At 41.0% G+C, this 18,769-nt stretch overlaps 1 protein-coding gene across 2 annotated transcripts; it reads right to left on the bottom strand.

Annotated features, from left to right (window-relative positions):
- Positions 1-2,843: 2,843 nt before the first annotated feature.
- srl (sarcalumenin) lies at positions 2,844-15,703 on the bottom strand. 2 transcript variants are annotated; one of them, XM_031741252.2, is made up of 7 exons: positions 15,630-15,703; positions 7,463-7,558; positions 7,139-7,234; positions 6,360-6,395; positions 5,288-5,404; positions 4,810-5,043; positions 2,844-4,714 (listed from the first exon to the last, which is right to left on the bottom strand). In XM_031741252.2, the coding sequence occupies exons 1-7, from the start codon at positions 15,685-15,687 to the stop codon at positions 3,903-3,905; spliced, it is 1,449 nt and encodes a 482-aa protein (XP_031597112.1). In that variant the 5' UTR covers positions 15,688-15,703; the 3' UTR covers positions 2,844-3,902. The 2 variants fall into 2 exon arrangements, with proteins under 2 accessions (XP_031597112.1, XP_039466666.1); XM_039610732.1 differs by lacking the exon at positions 6,360-6,395.
- Positions 15,704-18,769: the final 3,066 nt, after the last annotated feature.

The raw sequence follows: 18,769 nt of genomic DNA, 5'->3' as shown, positions 1-18,769 counted from the left end.
TGTTTGTTTGATTTATTTTGTGTGTTTAAATAAAATTACTTCCATCATCCAAAAGTTTCAAAAACTTTCTTTTAGCTTGAACAAAAAAAAGAAAGAAAGAAAGAAAGAAAAGACAAGAAATAAGTAAAAATTCCAGGTTATAATGTTAGAATTTAGAGTTTATAAAACAAATTCTTAAGTTATTTTCTCATAAGTTTGATCTAGTAAGTTGTAAGTTTAAGATAATACTGCAAAACGCAAATTTCTACCTATAAGTGGCATCTTTCAAATTTATGTTATATGTTAAACTTGTTTTAATTTATTTATTTCTTCTTCTTGTTCCTGTTATTAGTATTTATTTATTATTTATTTTTGGCGGAAACGAGCTTCCATACATAGAGACTGTTTCCTTAGAGGCTCTTGTTGTCAACCAATTTGGAGCTTCACTCTAGACACGCTAAAAGAATCTACTTTAAACGATCTCCTATTTTGAAAATCCCTCTCTCTTCTTCCGTTTTGATGGTCACCATCGACTTGACGCTGCGAGCAGAGTAGACGAAAAGAGGGGTTGAGTGAGGGGAGGGGAGGGCTACAGTGCAGGAACGTGCACGCACTTGATAAAAAGCAATAGAGTGAAAGGTAGCGAGCACGCATTTTAGGGAAGGGTGGGGATGTATGTTTCTAATGGCACTCAGCGAAACTCCATATGTTCAGTTCGTGAACAAAGCCCCCTACCCTCCTCTCTTTTCTGTTGCTCTATACCATTGAAAAGAATAGAATAAACATGACTTTATCATTTAAGGACACAACATTTACTCTAAGATGAGAGTAGAAGAAGTCTTCTTTAGAAGACACCTGGATATATACAGAGTATCTTCAAATAAAAAGCAGAATAGGAGCACTGATATCTAATTCTGAATACTTCATTTAAGGCAGACTATGGAAAATGAAGGCTACAGAGTGTGCAGCCAAACTGAATGAAGAACCTGCAGGTTTAATGTTCTATTATTTATTTATTCAGCAGCCTGACAGAAATATTAAGCAGCTGGCCTCTGTAGTCAGCAAGGAGCTTCGCTGTTTTTTGAAAGCACCCCCAGAGGGAACCGCGCTACCTTCTTGCATTCCACCTGCGTGCACGGGAACAAACAAAACTCTGTCTTTAATTAGGAGAATAAGAAGATTTACTGTGATTTTAAAGTGGTGAGCTGGGATTCTGTTGATTTATTCATAAATGACTGTATCATTTTTAATCTTCTGAGAATATCTCAACTAACGCTCGCAGAAGAGTTGGAGTTCACTCACAGAGAAGCTCACGTGGGTTCATATCACTGTATAAAGGGGGATTTTGGTGCACATGTCAAAACTTGAGGCAATTTACATCACACACACACATCCACAGACACACTCACATATATGCCCCCCCTCACTCCCACAGTCACGACAAAATGCTGGTGCATTGCAGCTCTGGAATACAAAAAGCATGCTTTCAAAAAGTGGGAGATCGGATCTGTTCAGATGTTGGTGTAAGAGAGACAAAAGGAACAGAGTGAGAGGTTATAGAGAGAAATGTATGGAGACAAGATGGGGAAACAGGAAATAAGCAAGCGCAAGATGTAATCTCAGCAAATTTTCTTGTTTGAGTCCAAAGATTGATCATTTTATTTGAATAACCACAAAGTTTCACTGCTTGGTCCATCAGAAATCTTTATTCTTGATGGTCAAGCTTGCAAAAATTAGGCCAAGATGAACTTAAATTTTTTTAAAAAAGGAAAAAAAAAGTGAATCAACAACTACTTTAATGGGATGCACATCCATTCAATATCTAATTCACAGGTAAATGAAGATAAATTACACTCAAGTACACAAAAAAAGAAATGCAACCACCTAATGTTACAAAGCCTGAGCGATCAATCCCACTATAAACTTTTGCCAGTGGTCTGCATTTTCTTTCCTCTTTTTACACAGCTCTCTCTAGTGGGCATGTTCTGAATCTGCAGTGTAAACATACTAAACACCCTGTGCAGCACTCACACTCAAACAAACTGAAAAGTTATTCAAAGTTAAGCTTATTTGGAGGTTATGTTTGCTATATTCTTTTGCATCATGCTTCAGAGTTTAGTTGGGAAAAGCAGCAGGGGTGTTAGTGAGCCAGGACACGTGGAGGAAACAGGAAGTGCACTTGGCCATGAGTCAACTTTATTTTTGGGGGGTTAGCTTAGAACCACCTACCTGTTCTTTACGATTTAGGGCTTTGTGTATGAAGCATTCTTGGAAAAATTTGGAAAAATATACTGAATCAGATCAGCACCAATACTGGAAGCAACGAGCCTGGCTCTGTCAGAAGCTGCTAACCCTAACACATTTGATCTTTTGTCTTTTACAACTTATAAAGCCAAAGAAAAAGAAATAACATGCTAAGGTGTGCAGAGACTCCACAAAGCTGAAGCCAACAAGCAAAATATCCATTGTTCAATGCCCAGACTGTCCAAGTGTGTTTAGGACATTTATTGAGGCACAGTACACAGGAATTTGCGGTAAAAGCTACCTTCTGCTTTCCTTCTCTCCATAGAGGTCAGGGGTCAACTCATCAGTCCTCCACTTCTCCTTTACCTCCATCTCACATTTTTTTTCTTTTCTTTTTTTTTTGCAAGCTGGGAAATCTGCAAAGATCGACCACACTTTGGCAGCAATTTTCAAAATTTTGCAGCAGAGAATATATATGTGTGTGTGTATATATATATATATATATATATATATATATATATATATATATATATATATATATATATATATATATATATATATATATATATATATATATATATATATATATATATATATATATATATATATATATAGCTTACTCAACTGGCCATTTGGCTATTTATACAGAAAAAAATGGCAAATATCTTTCTAACCTGCAGAATAATTGGCAGAATAAATCATTTGAAACCCTCATTCATATGTTATTTTTATATGATCACTTAAAAGAAAAGGCTGAGAAGCTTATCACTGAGGGGAAAATAAACCCTACGCAGCATTTAAATCCTGCTGAAAGCAAATTTATAGACTCAAACAAAAACAACAAACACAAAAAAAGAGTAACAACAGTTACAAGCAGAGTGAACACACCCACTCTGCACTGAAGACTCTGACCTTTGATCCCTGACCCCTGCTATTCTCAGAGGTTGTCAACAACCAAGACTGGCGAGCATACAAAATTATGAGGAAAAATAACCAAAACAATAAAACGGCCACATGTGTTGCAGGTGTCAGTAACACAAGGGACTTTTGCTTGTGTCAGAGGGAAAATACATGCACCTCCTGTAATTTCGAACATGCAGTGTTAATCTAATTCAAAAGCAAAGGTTTGGATGTCTAGCTCTGCATGGCACCCACACAAGGGGCTACTTCAAAAACAGCTTCCTGAAGCGTGTGGAATTAACCTGCTGCAATGCAATTCTCACAAGTTGTCCAACACACATTTCTGTTTCCACTTTTTTCCTTTATTCACATACAAGGGAGCTGGTATTTGACTTTTTTTGTTCAGGATTTAAACTTTTTATTCGTTCTCATTTAATCTTTCCCATTTCCTCTTTTATTCACATCATTGATTTCCCAATCCCAAAGTCCCAGACAGTCCAGAGTGGTTGTGCAAGGGAGAGAGGCATGTTCTCATTTCTTCAGCACTTGTATCCTTAAGCTGCCTTTATCGATGACCCCTCCCTCCCGCTATCTCTTTCAATCCTACGGACCTTAAATGTACCTCCCCTTAAAAAAAAAAGAAAAAAAAAAAAGCATCTTCTCGCCTCTGTCTCCATTAGTGATACAAGCGTTCTGACAAAAAGCAGGGTTGGCATCGACCAGACCCTTTCTCTTCACCTTCTCCTTCTCCTTTCTACCTTTAGAGTATTTTGTGTTCCTCAGTTCTTTCGGTAACGATTCTTTGGCTTCTCGCCACAGCCGGTGGCCTCGCAGGAGGACAGGCCAGGCTGCTTGCCAGAGTTAATGCTGCTCAGAAGGGCAGGCAACTCAGTGGTGATTGCCTTCTCAATCTTATCAAGCAGGCAGCCTCCGATGTAGGAGCACTGAGCTGACAGAGGCTTGAAGTTGGTGATAGGGTTGATGCCAAAGAAGTCACGGTAAGCGTCGCGGTTGGGCAGGTCAAATTTGCTGACGTTGGTCTTGGCTAGGATGGATTTGAAAATGTAAAACTTGTCTGGGTCATCTACAATCTCCTGGAAGACTAACTCGGGATCACTGAAGAAGCTCATCTTCTCTTTAAAGGTCTGGACGTAGCGGTCTACCAGCAAGCCGTGGATGCGTACACGGATACCGTGCTGGCGGATGAAGGCAATCTTATTCTCCATGCGGTTTTCGATCACCTGGTTGAGATCCTCCAGAAGAGAGATCTCCTCCCGCTTGAAGAGCTCCCGGCTGGTGTCAGGTGCATACTCATATGGCCAGAAGGAACTGACATAGACACGGGGAGGCTCAGTGACATTGATGAGGGGAGCTAAGCTCCAGAAGAGCGCTCCGTAAACTCTCATTAAGTCCTGGGTGGCCAGGTTGTCAGCCTTGTTCAGGATGATGCGAATCTGTGACTCACGACCCTTCAACTGCCTGAAGAGCATCTCTAGCTCCAGACCAACGTCCAGCTTGGTGGGATCAAACACGACAAAGATCAGGTCAGCACGGTCAATGAACCACTGACAGACATCATTGAAAGGATAGCCTAGATGGGAGAAAAGCACAAGTCATAATGAGCTGCACACAGCTGATTTGTGGTATCTGAAAGTTGAAAACTGAGGGTGAGCTTCTTGAGTTTACCTCTTTCCTGCTGTTTCCGGTTCTCAATAATTCCCGGTGTGTCGACGAACGTCACACGCTCCAAAAGCTTGTGGGGCATCTCAATACCAATCAGCTTTTCCAGAAAGTTTTGGCCAAACTTCTCCAGGGGAGAGAAGGAGCGCGAGCTGTCAGCCGCCATAACGATACCCTCAACAGAGCGGATCTTTTCCCCGTGCATAATAACTGTAAATTCAGAGGTAGTAGGCTCAGCTCCTGCAGAAGGACATCACAGAGGAAGAGAGGAAGAGATTAGCATCACGGAGGAGAAGCAGATGGGAAAACACACTGAACCTCAGTAAGATGTAAAGCACCCAGTTCTCCAGTCAACTCCCCATCTGACGTAGATTTAGCAACAACTGCACTTTTGACCTTGCCCTTTTTTCCATCAGCACTGGATTTCAGAACTTAACGTTATTTACTGCTAATCTACAAAATAAAAAATAAATATTTATGGTACCTGTGTAGAGCTGGTAGGGGCTGTCATGCAAGCCCAGGAGGTAATTGATCATGGAGGACTTTCCTACACTCCATGGTCCCAGGAATAGCACCATGGGCTTGGAGGTAATCTCTCCATCTGTTTAGGGCAAGAAGAAACAACACTGATTAAATTATCAGCAGTGTGGTGAAATCATCATCTAGCCAGTCATCTAACCAACCATCTATCCAAAAGGTCTCCCTGCATATTTATTTATTTATTTTTTCCCTGAAGAGCACATCTGAACAGCACTCCCAATCCAGAGCACAGGGCATATTTTACAAAACTTAAGAAGGAAGGACAGAAACAAGTTGTAAAGCTGTTAGGGTGTTTAATAGCATAAAGGGAATTCATTAAAATGCAGCAGCCATAATCTCATGACACACGATAAAGTTTTATACTCTGACAAAGAGACTCGACGGGTCTAGCGCAAGCTGTGTGTCTCGTAGCTGTTGTGAGTGGACATGGTGTTTGGGTGGCTGGGTGCAATGTACTACAATGCAACTGACTGAAAAGGGAAAGGAGAAAGAATAAACAAAAAAACAGACATTAAGCATCACTAAAAATGATTAAAAAAATGATAAAAAATAATAATATTAAAAAATAAAGTGAAAAAGTAAACCAGTTCACTCCTAGCTGAACACTGACCACCCTTTCCCACCAGTGTCCCCTCCTCAAACCTCTGTATCCTTTGTTAAAACCAAAGCTGCACATGCAACCCCATTTATATAAATACATTATATTTGTTTTTACAAAGTAATGGTAAGTCTCTTAATAAAAAGTTTAAATAATGTGCAGTTTAAGCACTAACACACTTAAAGTATGTTAAGAGCATTTTTACTTCTCTTTTTATTCACTCTCCATAAAATGAAGCTTTCACACATGGATCACTTTTCACTGCACCTCGGTCATATTGAGTGTCGTCCAAAGTGAAACATGCTTGAAATTTTGCAACCCACTCAGGGCAAATGTATGAAGACAAATGAGGGGTTGAAAGGAAAGGGCCGAGCACTGCAGGCACTGCCATGCACAGGTAAGCTCTGGCCACACCCACCTGTGGCTGAGTCCCCCAGGGTTCTTCCCGGGTAGGCTGTTAGATGAGGGGTGGAAGAGGGAGTGGAGGGGATGGGGACGAGTGGAAGACAGGAGAGGGTGGAGTATAGAGAAGTGAAGGGAAACAGGAGGTGGAGGAAAGCTCAGTGAGGGAGTGATGTTTCCACAAGCAACATGGAGGGATAAAGTAAAAATGTACATAAACAGGTGGGAGATCCAGGCTGGAGTCTAATCCCATATTTGACCTGCGAAGTGTCAAACATGTCTGTAAACAGATGGAGGACATGCCCGTGTAGTCAGGTGATTGGGGGGGTGGGGATTTACTCCCATCTTTAAAACGCACATAGGGGCGTTTTACGCACATATACATTGAAAATACAGGTTGATTTTTTTTTTTTTTGCATGCAGGCCTGAAAAGCCACAAGAGGGCGATAACTTTATTTCATTGTAGGAAAGTGGGGTTTTTTGGGCAGTTCAGTGTACAGCTTGGAGTGTTGAGTCCACTGTAAAGAAACAGGGCACAGTGCAATGTGTAACAGAAGGGGTAAAAAAAGACACTACCCTTCTTACTTTGATAAACAATCCCACCCTTAAACCCGATATAAAAAAGAGTGTACAGGTAACATCTTGCTGTTAATGCATCAGTTGGAGGTGTAAAGATGTTGTGTTTTTTGCAAACAAGTGAACAAATCAGTCACTAAAGCAACTCAAACAGAAAACTCCACACCAACAGGAGAAAGTGAAGCAAAGTGAAGCTGCAGCCGGTGAGCTCGGCGATACCTGAGATCTCGTGCTGCCTCAATTCGTTGTACTTGTAGGCCTGCTCCATCGGCTTGATGGACGTATGGTAGATCTTCCGCAACCTCTCCAGAGCCGCTGAAGGAAAAGGAGACCAGAAATGATCAAAAGGATGTTAGTAAGGTGAATAAGGTAAACAGTGTTCTCTTTGGATACACTGTTTTTTTTAAATAGCATAAAAATCCTATTGACTTGTCATATTTAGTTTGCTCCTCCAAAAGTGTTAAAGGGAAATCAAGTGGAAAAAAATGAAGAAAATTAAAGCAGTCAGATTCTTAACATGCCTCTTTCACCTTCGATCCTCACCTGCATAGTCTCCTGCTTTTTCCTCCATTGCAAGCCGCAGCGTCTCATCGATGTGAGATCTGTCTCTAAGGACGGAGGTAACATCTTCTTCTTCTTCTGCAGAAACATCACAAACATCAACAGCAAATTCAGTTTGTTTCAAGACCTCAGCGTATGCCTTAAATGGCCAGCTTGATATTTTAAGAAAATAAACATGGGAGGTCTGATTTGTTCAACGGCAGTTTAATAAAGAAGCACACACTGGGTTTGTTGACAGGTGCCATGCCATGTTTATTAAAGCTTTGCTATTACATGATGGTATGTCTGACCAAAGATCAGTGAAGACAAAGACTTGACTGATTTTGTAGTGGATGGAAATAAATAAAATGTTTTAATATGAGCCTTGTATAAAGGCGTTATATGGAAGAAAACTAAAAAAAAGAAAGAAAAATCAGCTATTCAATGATTTTTGCTGTATTTTCAGATTTTAACAAGTCAAGTTTGGAAATTATAGCACCTAAACTCCCCCTGCACAATCCACCAACTAAACACTTTCGATTTGTAGTTATTAGTATGTAAATATTCCCTTTTAGATTACAGTTTTGCATGATTATACATTGAAGGCAAATATTTTTTGATGTAGCAGAAGCTCTCAACTGATACACCAACTGTTGGTTAAGTGAACTAAATAGTAGCCCATCTAACATATTAATGTTCTAACCAACCCCCCTTTAAATGGAATATAGTTGCTAAGTTAGCATTTACATTCAGATGTAGGTCGTGCATGTCAATACACACATTTTAACTGAGATATAAGCTTGTTTCATGTGTGTGTGTGTGTGTGTGTGTGTGTGTGTGTGTGTGTGTGTGTGTGTGTGTGTGTGTGTGTGTGTGTGTGTGTGTGTGTGTGTAAGACAGAAAGAATGACCAAGAGAGAATATTTGCTCACCAGTCATGTCCACTTTTGAACATGTCGGATTACTTAGATCACAGCTGTTAGTACAATCAGGTCTTAATTTAGAAAGCAAATGCTGAAAATAAACAAAGACATGTGTTTGGCATCAGCACGGGCTATATAACAACAGCAAAGATAAGGCAGACTGACAGAGAGAGGGACTTCCCCGGTTTCGTAACAGACGAGGAGGAGAACTCAAAGCCGGACTGAGTGTTCCCAACAATAATATACATGAGACAATGGTGTGCAATCCTCTGTCTTTTCTCATCTATATTTATCCACCAATCACAGACTCATCAGGCTGTGAGGCCTGTCCTTGTGTGCCCAGGCCTCAGTACAGACCCCCCTCCACAACGCCTCCCACACGCCAACCTGCCACAAGATATATATAGCGGCAATTGGGAAGTCTTCCTGGTTCACACTTCCATGCCCTGGGAGCTTATGGGTCTAAGCGTCCAAACTACCAGACACCCCCCTTAACAGAACTGTTAAAGAATTTTAAAGGTATTTAAGAGTCTGGAAGATTGACTCTGATATAGGAGCACCTGTTGAATTATTAACTGCAGTCATTCAGTTGAAAATTAGACTGTGGAAAGCACAGAATATTGATGTTGTTCTTAAACCAATTACATGCATACCTTCTGCCAGCAAATTCAGTTTACTGGCGCTGATAAGTTCAAAATGTTTTAAGCAGCACAGAGAAAAATGAATATAACCTCATATAATCGCCTGCACTTTACCTGACTTTCTCAATAAAAATACACAGTTTTATTGCAGTTATATAAAACTAACACCACTTGCACAGAGGATCAGAAAAAGCATGAAAAGTTATGCTTCAGTCGCTGGCGGCACAACCCTCTGATCTCAGCTGGTGTCTGTGAAGAAATAATCATGTCCTGGCATTTATGTAATGCTCCTCAAAAAGTGACTGGGGGTAGAGCAGAGGTGTTCGATTAGGAAGGTAAAGAAACTTCCAGACTAGAACTGCAGACACATCATTTCATGTACAGTGTTGTCTCAGTCAGTTTGTTATTGTCTAATACACTGTGAAATAAGTGGCGCTGTCGTTTCTCACAGATACTGCCACACTTTTTGAGAGTAGTTGATGACAAGATTGGCTTTAAGTTGTGGGTGGAGTGAGTAAAAACCAGAAGGCGACTTAAATATTCTTTGAAAAACTCAACTATAGTTGCTCCAACTCTCTGGTGTCACCATAGACCATATTGATCAGCAGTGCTCCCTCAAACAGAAAGCTTTCTTTCAGAAATATTTAAAAATGCCTTAATTCCAAAACCAAAACTGCAAAGCAGAGTCACATATCAGATGTTCTTTTAAACATCTGATAAACATCACCCCCTCAGAGGGCAGTGCTGCTGCAGCATTTTGCGCCATAGCCTGGAGTAAAGCCGGCCATGTGGTGAATGACTTCTAGTGTTTCTGGCCAAGCGTCAGAATGGCACGTCGCTTTGGCCGAATCCAACGCTGCATCAAATGACAAGTAAAATCATCTGAAGGCCTGTTTGTTTACAAGCCTCGAGCAAACTTATGTTTATATTTATGAGCCTCGAGTCTTGTAAATTGACTCTCTTTCACTGAAATGACCTGAGTTCAATATAAATGTTTCTCATTCATGAAAAATGCAGCCCGCATTTTCTGATCACAGAAATCCAATTGGAGCATTTCATTATGTGCACATACAAAAATAATAAACGACCACAAGAGACCCCCAAAATTACAAATCTCTGGGGCTTTAACTGAAACCCGAAAGGTTTCTCCTTTGCTGCGTGGCGGCAGTGACACAGTGCTGATTCTCACCGAGTCAACCTGCTAAAAATAAGCCTGTGTAATGTTTCTGCCGGCACGATGCAAGAACAAGAGAAACCAAAAGGTTAGTAGCCAGAATAAAATGAGGGTACGAGCAACACTGCAAACCCATACATTGTGGCTACATATTGTGAGGCAGTTTACTGCAGAAAGCATTCCTTAAACAGCCGATACAATAAAAAACTACATATATTTCTTGCGTGTGAACTCCTAATGGCAAGTGTGCCCTGTCTTTATTCTAATGGATTAACACAATGAAAGCAGAGATGCAGTAATGTGAACTCATGTAACTTCTTATGTTCTGACCGCGCTCTACCCTTTTGTACACAGTACTTTATTTTATTTACTTTTATATGCTCATTATTCTTTTATCTTAGTTTAGTTTGCTTATTTATTTTATTTATTTGCATGTCTTGCAAAGTAAAAATTTTATTGCTCAGCGTAACCACTGTGTTTTGCAATGTATATAATAAACTTCTTGATTTTTGATTCTGCCAAGTTTAATAATATATAGTGGACATATGCACTAAACACATAGAGGCGAAAGGACCACTGTTACATTGGGTTTGGCAGTTTGGAAAAGTGCAAGCATTTAGGGAAGAAGTGTTTATTACTACACATGTTAAACACCGGATAAGATAAATTACATCAAACCTTCCGCAACTTTTTTCCACAGCGACTTTATAATAAATCGGATTTAGCTCTGACAACAACTACAACCTGCGCAAAGCTGCTTTTGTTCATGTGACCTTTAGAAACACCACTAAGTGATGTCATCTGTTTGTGATCCATGGCCACTTGGTTGCATTTGAATCTGAGCCACATTGCTCCGGTTATCTGAGCAGGTTACAAGTTTTGAATAGAATGTGATCATATTGCAAAATAGAGGGGATGTGCCCTCTGATGAAACCCACCAGAGGGCAGAGAGGGTGATTCCACTTGAGGACTAAAGTGGCTGTCGATGACCAGATCCCATCTCTTCCACGTCTTTCACACGCCATCACTGCAGTACTACAGGGATTGCTAAAGCCTCTGTAACTTGACTCATCACTCAGAAGAGTCACGTCTTTTAACGCTAGCTCCTCGAGAGGGCCTTAACGGCTGTGAACTTGTTAACACCTTCCAATCCAGTCGATCCCTAATTAGGACAGAGCTTCGCAAAGATCAGAGAGGTAATGTTGCCTGTGGACAGTGGGCCTTGCATCAGTGCTCAAAATTAACCCTGAAGGCGGCAGGGGAGCTGAACCCTGTCCTCGCTGAGCTCGTTGCCACACAACCGCGCCACAGTTTGGAGAAACATTCTGGTGGCGTCGGTACATCCCGTTGAACATCTAAGCCACTGCGGCAATTATAGGGAGATCTCTTATGACCTATCAGCCATTGGAAACCAGCCTGAAATATGCTTCACTTTCCTATTTAATTACATTAACCCACAAAGTTAATTTCTTTTAACTAAAGAAGATAGATTAAAGATGGATTAAATTTATGCTAATATATGTTCTGGCCTTTTCCAAACACTCAATAAATATTTATGCCCAAAATGCTGATTTTAAGTAATTTGTTCCATGTAATTTTTTTCCATAAGTACAATGTAAAATATTCAATTCAATGGAATCTGAACAGGTAAAATTGACTTGACTGCTATACTTTCAATGTATACCAAGCATATTTTCCTTCATGACTGATTATTTGAATAAATAAAGCTTTAATTCTAGATACATCAGTCCGTATTTCACTCAAAATTATTGCTTCATGTTTATTGAGGGCAAAGAATCACTTTGTGGAGAGTGTGTGTGTGCTGATATGTGCCTGTATATAATGACCATCTGTATAACTGTGGAACCCCCGGGATCATGTTCTGCTTACAGCACAGTCAAAGTAAATTGAATTAAAGTGAACATGATGAGGGTAGCAGCCCTGGAAACCCCAGTTAAAGGATTTATCCTGCACAAGCAGCCCTAATCTGAAGGCAGAAGGTTTCCACCAGAAAGATCCACAGAGAATGATTCTAGTCAAATTTAAAGAGAAAGAAAAAAAGTTTACATGACCAATGGCTTGTAAAGTGCCTCTGCTCTCATTTAAAATTCATGAATGCAATTAAACAAAACTACTTTCTCACTAGTGCCCATCTCAGAAATGCAGGAAACATACTTAAACCAAAGCAGATGAATGTTAAAATAAGCCTGCTGCCAGCCTATAAGAATGCCGGTTTCCTCCTTCAGTGAGGGTCAGAGGTGTGAGAGCAGAGCTGTGCAGGGTGTGGTGAGAAGATACCACAGATGGCAACAGGTGGCACAGCTTGCAGCTCGTACTCCCACACAGTCAAAAATAGCCCTACAATGGGTCAGAAGATGGACAGAGGAGGGGTGGCAAAATGACTGCTGCCTATTTTAAGGTTTTGACTGTTAGTCAGTTTGGAGACTTTAGAGATATCCTCACCCCACAAACTGACTGTGTAGTACACAGGCTAGCCAAGTGAAAAGCATGATGCATGTAAATTTAAATGTGCTACAAATTTATGGCTTTCCTTGTATGTGCTAATTCAATTTCTGAAAATATAACAAGTCACTGTCATTGCTTTTCATTTTCTTTCATTCATTAGTTTTACTATGTCATACAATAATGAACAAGCCACCAAACAGTACCGGGGGGGGTTGCATCAAGTGTAGGGACAGGCTCAAAGAAAGGCGCGAGGGCAAAGGCGCTTTACGCTGAAGTGTTGATCTGATGCCTCAGTCACTGCTCGCCTGTTTTAGAGCCAGGAAAGGACGTCAGGTGCCCTTGGGGCTGCGGGGCTCGTCTTAAGGAAGCGTGTGTAATAAAGTTACCGAGTATGACTGGCGTGTCCCTTCCACTACATGCAGCCTAGGGATGTCCTGCGTGCCATTAGAGGGGAATCACATGGAGACCGTGCTCCTTTAACTTTCAGTGTCTCCCCTCTGCAAAGTGAGGAGGCCAAAGATATTTTTACCGAGTGAGGATGGATAGTATTGCCACCAACTATAAACAAGGCAGTGTGAAGAAATAGTCTGAAGGACCAAAGCGGCTGAAGAACTGTTAGTGCGTATTTAATGTGGACAGAAATATTCTACACATAGCACTTTTGTCCTGTTTGCTGACTCTCAAGTTCTGAGCGCTGCCTGTTAGAGAAGTAACCTTTCTACATTTGCACCAGCGACTGTTTTAATTCACTACAATTTTACCAATTTCAAGGTACTTTAGATTGTAAAGTGACATTTTAAGCCTCTTCACAGTTTACCTAAAAGTTTGCTATAATGTAATAAACACGATTGTAGTCATTGAATGGTCAATCATAGCCATTCACACAAAAAATTCTCTGCCTACAGCAGCCTATGTTTTTCAGTACATGCCAACACTGAGCAGTGTCACATCCACATAAGAAACCTGCAACTTCCAGCAGCTCGTTTACGCCCCCAGAAACACAGCTCGTGAAAAGTTTTAGCTGTTTAATGACTGCATGTTAATGTCTGGAAACACTCAGGTGAGAAAAAAAAAAATCACTGTTGGTTTATAAGATCTTCACACTCCTGCACATCAGCCTAGTGATATCTAAGCTTAAAAGATGACTTGCATCATTTGGTGTTCTTGCTTTATATCAAAATGTGGATACTCCAATCAATCAGCTAAGGCGATCAATGCTGGCCATGCAATCAGCCGCTTCAGGCTTTTTTCATAAGATTTCACATGATCAGTTTCTGTGTTAGTATGTCAGCCCTGATGCAGCCTTCAGGTGTATTTATTTAAAAAACAAAAAAAAAAGATATAAGATTTTCTGGTGGATTAATAAATCTGTATGCTAGGCAGCCTGTGACAAGATGATAGCATATTAACACCACATTGCTTTCGAGGGCGGTTACACCTTCGTGTCCATCCTGCAGAGTTCAGTGGAATTCCTGAGAGTTGACTGAACCAAACAAAAACACCATAATTACACACCGAGACAAAAAGAGTTCATGACTCAGTGTTGCCATACCCTGGGGGTATTTCAACATAAAGTCCTTTTTAGCTCTGCAGCAAAAATCAATACACAGTATGCCTGTGGAATATATATTCACAGACAGGGGCCACCGTAAGACATCTGCACGAGCCTGCAAAAAAGGGCTCTTCGAAAGCTTGAGCTGCAAGCCACGGCCCGGCCCCTCCAGCCTGGAGAATGCATGTCCCTAAAAGGCCAACTGCTGGGAATAAATTGTGATTGTGACAGTGCAGCAGCTGTGCAGTGTGTCTAAAGGGAAGCATGGAACTGGGAGGGGTGACGATTCAGGAGGGATGGGGAGGGTAGAGGATCTAGTGGAGGGAGGGAGGAGCTGTAGGGAGGGGGGGGATTTGGGGTTGGGTTTCAGGAGCCCATCCAATCTTAGACACCTGACAGCAGCTTGGAATATGGAGGCCTGGGTCCTGGCTGTGGAGCTGAACGCCACCCCAAGGACAGACAGGGGTGACAGACAAGGGTAACAATACCCGCGCTAGTCCAGCCCCAGAGACCAGTCCGCATTTTTAGAATGGGTAATCTGGGCGCAGTTATGGGTGATCAGCTCGCTATGACATTTAGCTCCATGGGTGCCCTTTGATATAGTTATGATGTATGTTGTTTTGGTGTTATGGTTGTCATTCTTCAGACTGTAGCAGGTGAAACCGAAGAATGAAGCAAACAGACCAAATTAGCGCATGCAGAAAAAGCTCAGCGTCCATTCAAGCTCCCACGTGGCTGTTCCCGTCTCCTTGGTTAGACTAAGACTTTCCATCAGCTGGTGCCATGCATTAGGACAGCTGACATGCTGTCAGTCCACAGTGGAGGCCGAATGGCTTTTAATAATCCCGAACTTCAGAAACTCGCCCAAACGCGATTTGTTCATACATGAAAAGTGACAGCTGTTCCAGTATGCCATGAAATATTTGATTTAATAATGAAGAGCATTAGAAAGAGGCAGGTAAATCCACAATTCTGTAACACGTGCCAGCTTTTTAACTATAAACTGGGACAGATTTAAATAGCTTAGCCTGGTGGTAAAGAAAGGCTGGGGTAACATTTCTGTCTGTCTATCCTTATCCTTGGGTGGTGGTGTGCTCTGCCTCTAAAAGCCAGTGCCATTTGTGGCCAAACTGACCCTACAATAGACACAAAAACCTACAGGACAGCCTGTTTTCAATCATATGACAGGCCATTTCTGGCCATCCTCTGAATCTTTGAGGAACCATTGAAGTATCAAGCTGACAGAGCAGTCAAATATGGTGCTATTTATTAACCATTCATTAACCCTGCTTCTAAACTTGTGCCACATCACCATTTCAGTCATCAGCAGTACTTGTACACAAACATTTCTCATGCCCACGGTGCACCAGCGCACCTAAAACAGCATGTTTTACCAAATTGCTTCTGAATCTTACCTGCTGTGGCCTGCAAAAGCAGCAGAGAGAGGAAACAGATCGAGACTGCACCCTTCATGATGGCTGCCAGGAGAACTCTGATAGTCACACAGACTATATATACCAAGGCAGGAAGGTTAAAGTGCACAGAGAGAGGGAGAAGAGGTGGGATACAGAGATGGCCAGCTGGTGGAGGGGCTGAGATCTGCGTGTGCTCGAGGTGTTACAGGAGTCTATCGTGCCACAGGGACTCTACATGTGCAAGCAGCTGACTCTTTCTTCTTTTTTTTTTTTTTGCAGGAGGCTGCAGCTCAGGCGTCGTCATAAGTGCACAAGAGTTGGCTCTATCCTCCATAGCAAATTCACTCAACTCCTCACTAACAATATATATCACATAATTAATGCCAGAGACTTGAAATAGCCACATTTTTTTTATGAGAATAAGATTTTCACAGATATAAAGTGATATAATTCTTCTTTTTTAATTCATTCTTATAGTGGCCAAATGCACTGACTTAACCGGTTAATGAAGTAGCTCAAACTGGGACCTATGCATTCCTTTTTTTGGTGAGTACTTGATGAATAGAGCAGCAGGAATCTCTTATCTGTTAGTTAGTTAGCATTGCTCAGCACAAAAGCTGCAAACAGGGAAAATATTAGTGCTGCTCTGCTATGATCTGACCAAAACACCATAATTACGAGACTAGCACCTCTGCCAGGAAGTTCACTAATTAAGGAACTGCAGTTTGCTTGTCTAAACCAAATAACAAAACTGTGTCAGCCAAGAGCTGGAGTATTTGCTGCAGTTTGAATGAATAGTACAGCTGTGTCTAAAGAGACTGTCTTCCTCTTATTTAACTAAAGCATTTTCAAATTTAAAACAAAAGAAAATAATGACAAAATGACTGTAACAGCTTTACTACCTCATCTCCATGAATTTCTAGATTTAGTAGGCTTAAATGTGCTGCACTTAAAGCACTGAAGGGAACTATCAGACTCTTACTCTGGTAAGGAAGACTTACTTGGCTGCCGTATTGGTTAAAGTAATCACCAAAAGAGAGTGTGAGTGTGAGTGTGGGGTGGGGGGATGAGAGAGCTGCAGAGAGGGTATGTCGGAAGCATGAGGACCCCTGAGTCAGACTTGAATCCCTAGCACAGCTAAAGGCTGGGCGGATTACTGCTTTATCACACTCAGGCAGATGTAGTGTGGCGAACATAATCTCACAATTCCTCAGGAATCAACATCTCCACTGTAAATTAATCCCCAAATATGGCAGAAGTTTCTTACCCAAGCATGCCCTTCCCAAATGACTCGGGAAGCATGTCCAAACATTACAGCATGTTCATTTTAGAGCGGAAAACAGCATTAATCCTCAGATAGTTCACTGGTGCTAGGGAGTGGTTGGGGGCTATGGTTTCCCAAAAAGTTGATTCTGTTAATCTGGACGTAGCGTTTTCAGTGGAGAAATGTTTCATCACTCATCCAGGTGACTTCTTCAGTCTCAGCTGACTGCAGGTTTCCCCAACCTTATAAAGAGTACATTTGCACAGTGACTGAAACCAGCAGCACTGATGAACAATGGGCTGTGAGGTCAGTTTCTTGATTATTAATATGCAAATTGTCATGACCATTGATCGTTGATCTGTGTATTTTTTATCAATCACACGTAGCTAGGTTTGGCTTATGTTAAAGTACCAAAGGCAACCCAGCATATCAGTCTTTTTCATTGATTTCTATGACATCAACATTACACCCTCGACAGTTCTAGGTATGGTGGTAATAATTTTAGTTTTTTCTTTTCAACCCCACACACCCCAAAATTCACTATTTGATGAATACTGTGATCCAATTTTTAGGAAAAGACAATGTTTTTTTATTTTAACAGAGTTACGTGATTTTTAAAATGCAAAAGGGCCAAAATGACCCACTTTGGTGGTTCTAGTGTTTTTTAATTGGCTTCATAATGTGAGTGGACTGAGAGATATTTGTGTGTGCTGGCTAAAGTTATTGACCAGAGGGCTGTCCTTGGAGTTTTTGATGGAGCATAGAGGAACCCAGATGTCTGCAGATGTCTCTTGATATCTCTCAAGAGGGTTTTTGATTGCTGCCGGCTGCTGCAGCACTCCTTCATTTTTCCATCACTAGCACATTGCCCAGCTTTCCCACTGGCTACTCAAGAGCTTGTGAGTAAAACTACTGCATGTGCTCTTGTTTTGTTTTCTTGATTGCTTTGCAATTGAAAGGCTGAAAAAATTTCAAACCACTATGCACACAAGCAATAGCACAGGACTTTGACTTTAGGGTTGTAGCATATTCTCCAAGACTTTGAGACAAAATATGGGGGATTGCAAGTATTTTATATTTTGAAATATTGAAATTGAGGAAAAGAAGTAAAACTTGGAGAAAATATGCAAAGTGATGTAGTGTAGTATCCAAGAAACGGTGAGCAAAAATGTGCATTTGCAAGGAGTATATAACAGAGTACAGAAGAGAAAACACTGAAACGCAGGAGGAGAAGCAACGACAGATGGAAACAAAGACATGTAGTGTATGCCTCAAGGAATGCAGACGAATCAAATCACGAGTAACAAGCCGTTTGTGACAAAGAAGAAATGAACAAAAACGTGAATAACGACAAAGAAATTACAGAAGGAGAAATATGAAGAACTTTAGAAGAAGAAGGTGTAAGATACTTGATCAGAATTCAGATATGATCGCTGTCATGAAAAACCTTAAAGCATGGGATAAATTCTGCAGGAACTCTGAAGAGACAAAAAGCATTTCAAGTTTTTCCTAAAAGAAAGACTTGGATGCTTTTTCAGTTAAGCTTGGACAAGTGTAGCCTCCTCCTCCTCCTCCTTCATCTTTTGTCCAACTCTTTAATTTTTACCTCTCCCTCCACTACCCATCCTCTCCACTCCTTCTTTATTCCTTCTTCTTTTATTCCTTCTCACCCTAAATATGTCATTTAAGTAAGTTTGAAGACATTTTCTAGCTTGCAGTTGACGGTTAAATCAGAATGAGTAGAAATGCAGGTTGGCAAGGATAATGATAGGTGGTGTGGATGTTATCCATTCTAACTGCTTTAAAACCACAAAAAACACAACTCGTCTCGGAAACCCTCGAACTGCCATGCAGGTGTCACCTGAAAAGCAGTAAA

This window comes from Oreochromis aureus, linkage group 4, assembly GCF_013358895.1.
Source record: "Oreochromis aureus strain Israel breed Guangdong linkage group 4, ZZ_aureus, whole genome shotgun sequence".
Taxonomy (NCBI): domain Eukaryota; kingdom Metazoa; phylum Chordata; class Actinopteri; order Cichliformes; family Cichlidae; genus Oreochromis; species Oreochromis aureus.
Note: the sequence above shows the minus strand (reverse complement) of the source record. Positions and strands in the feature narration are given on the sequence as shown.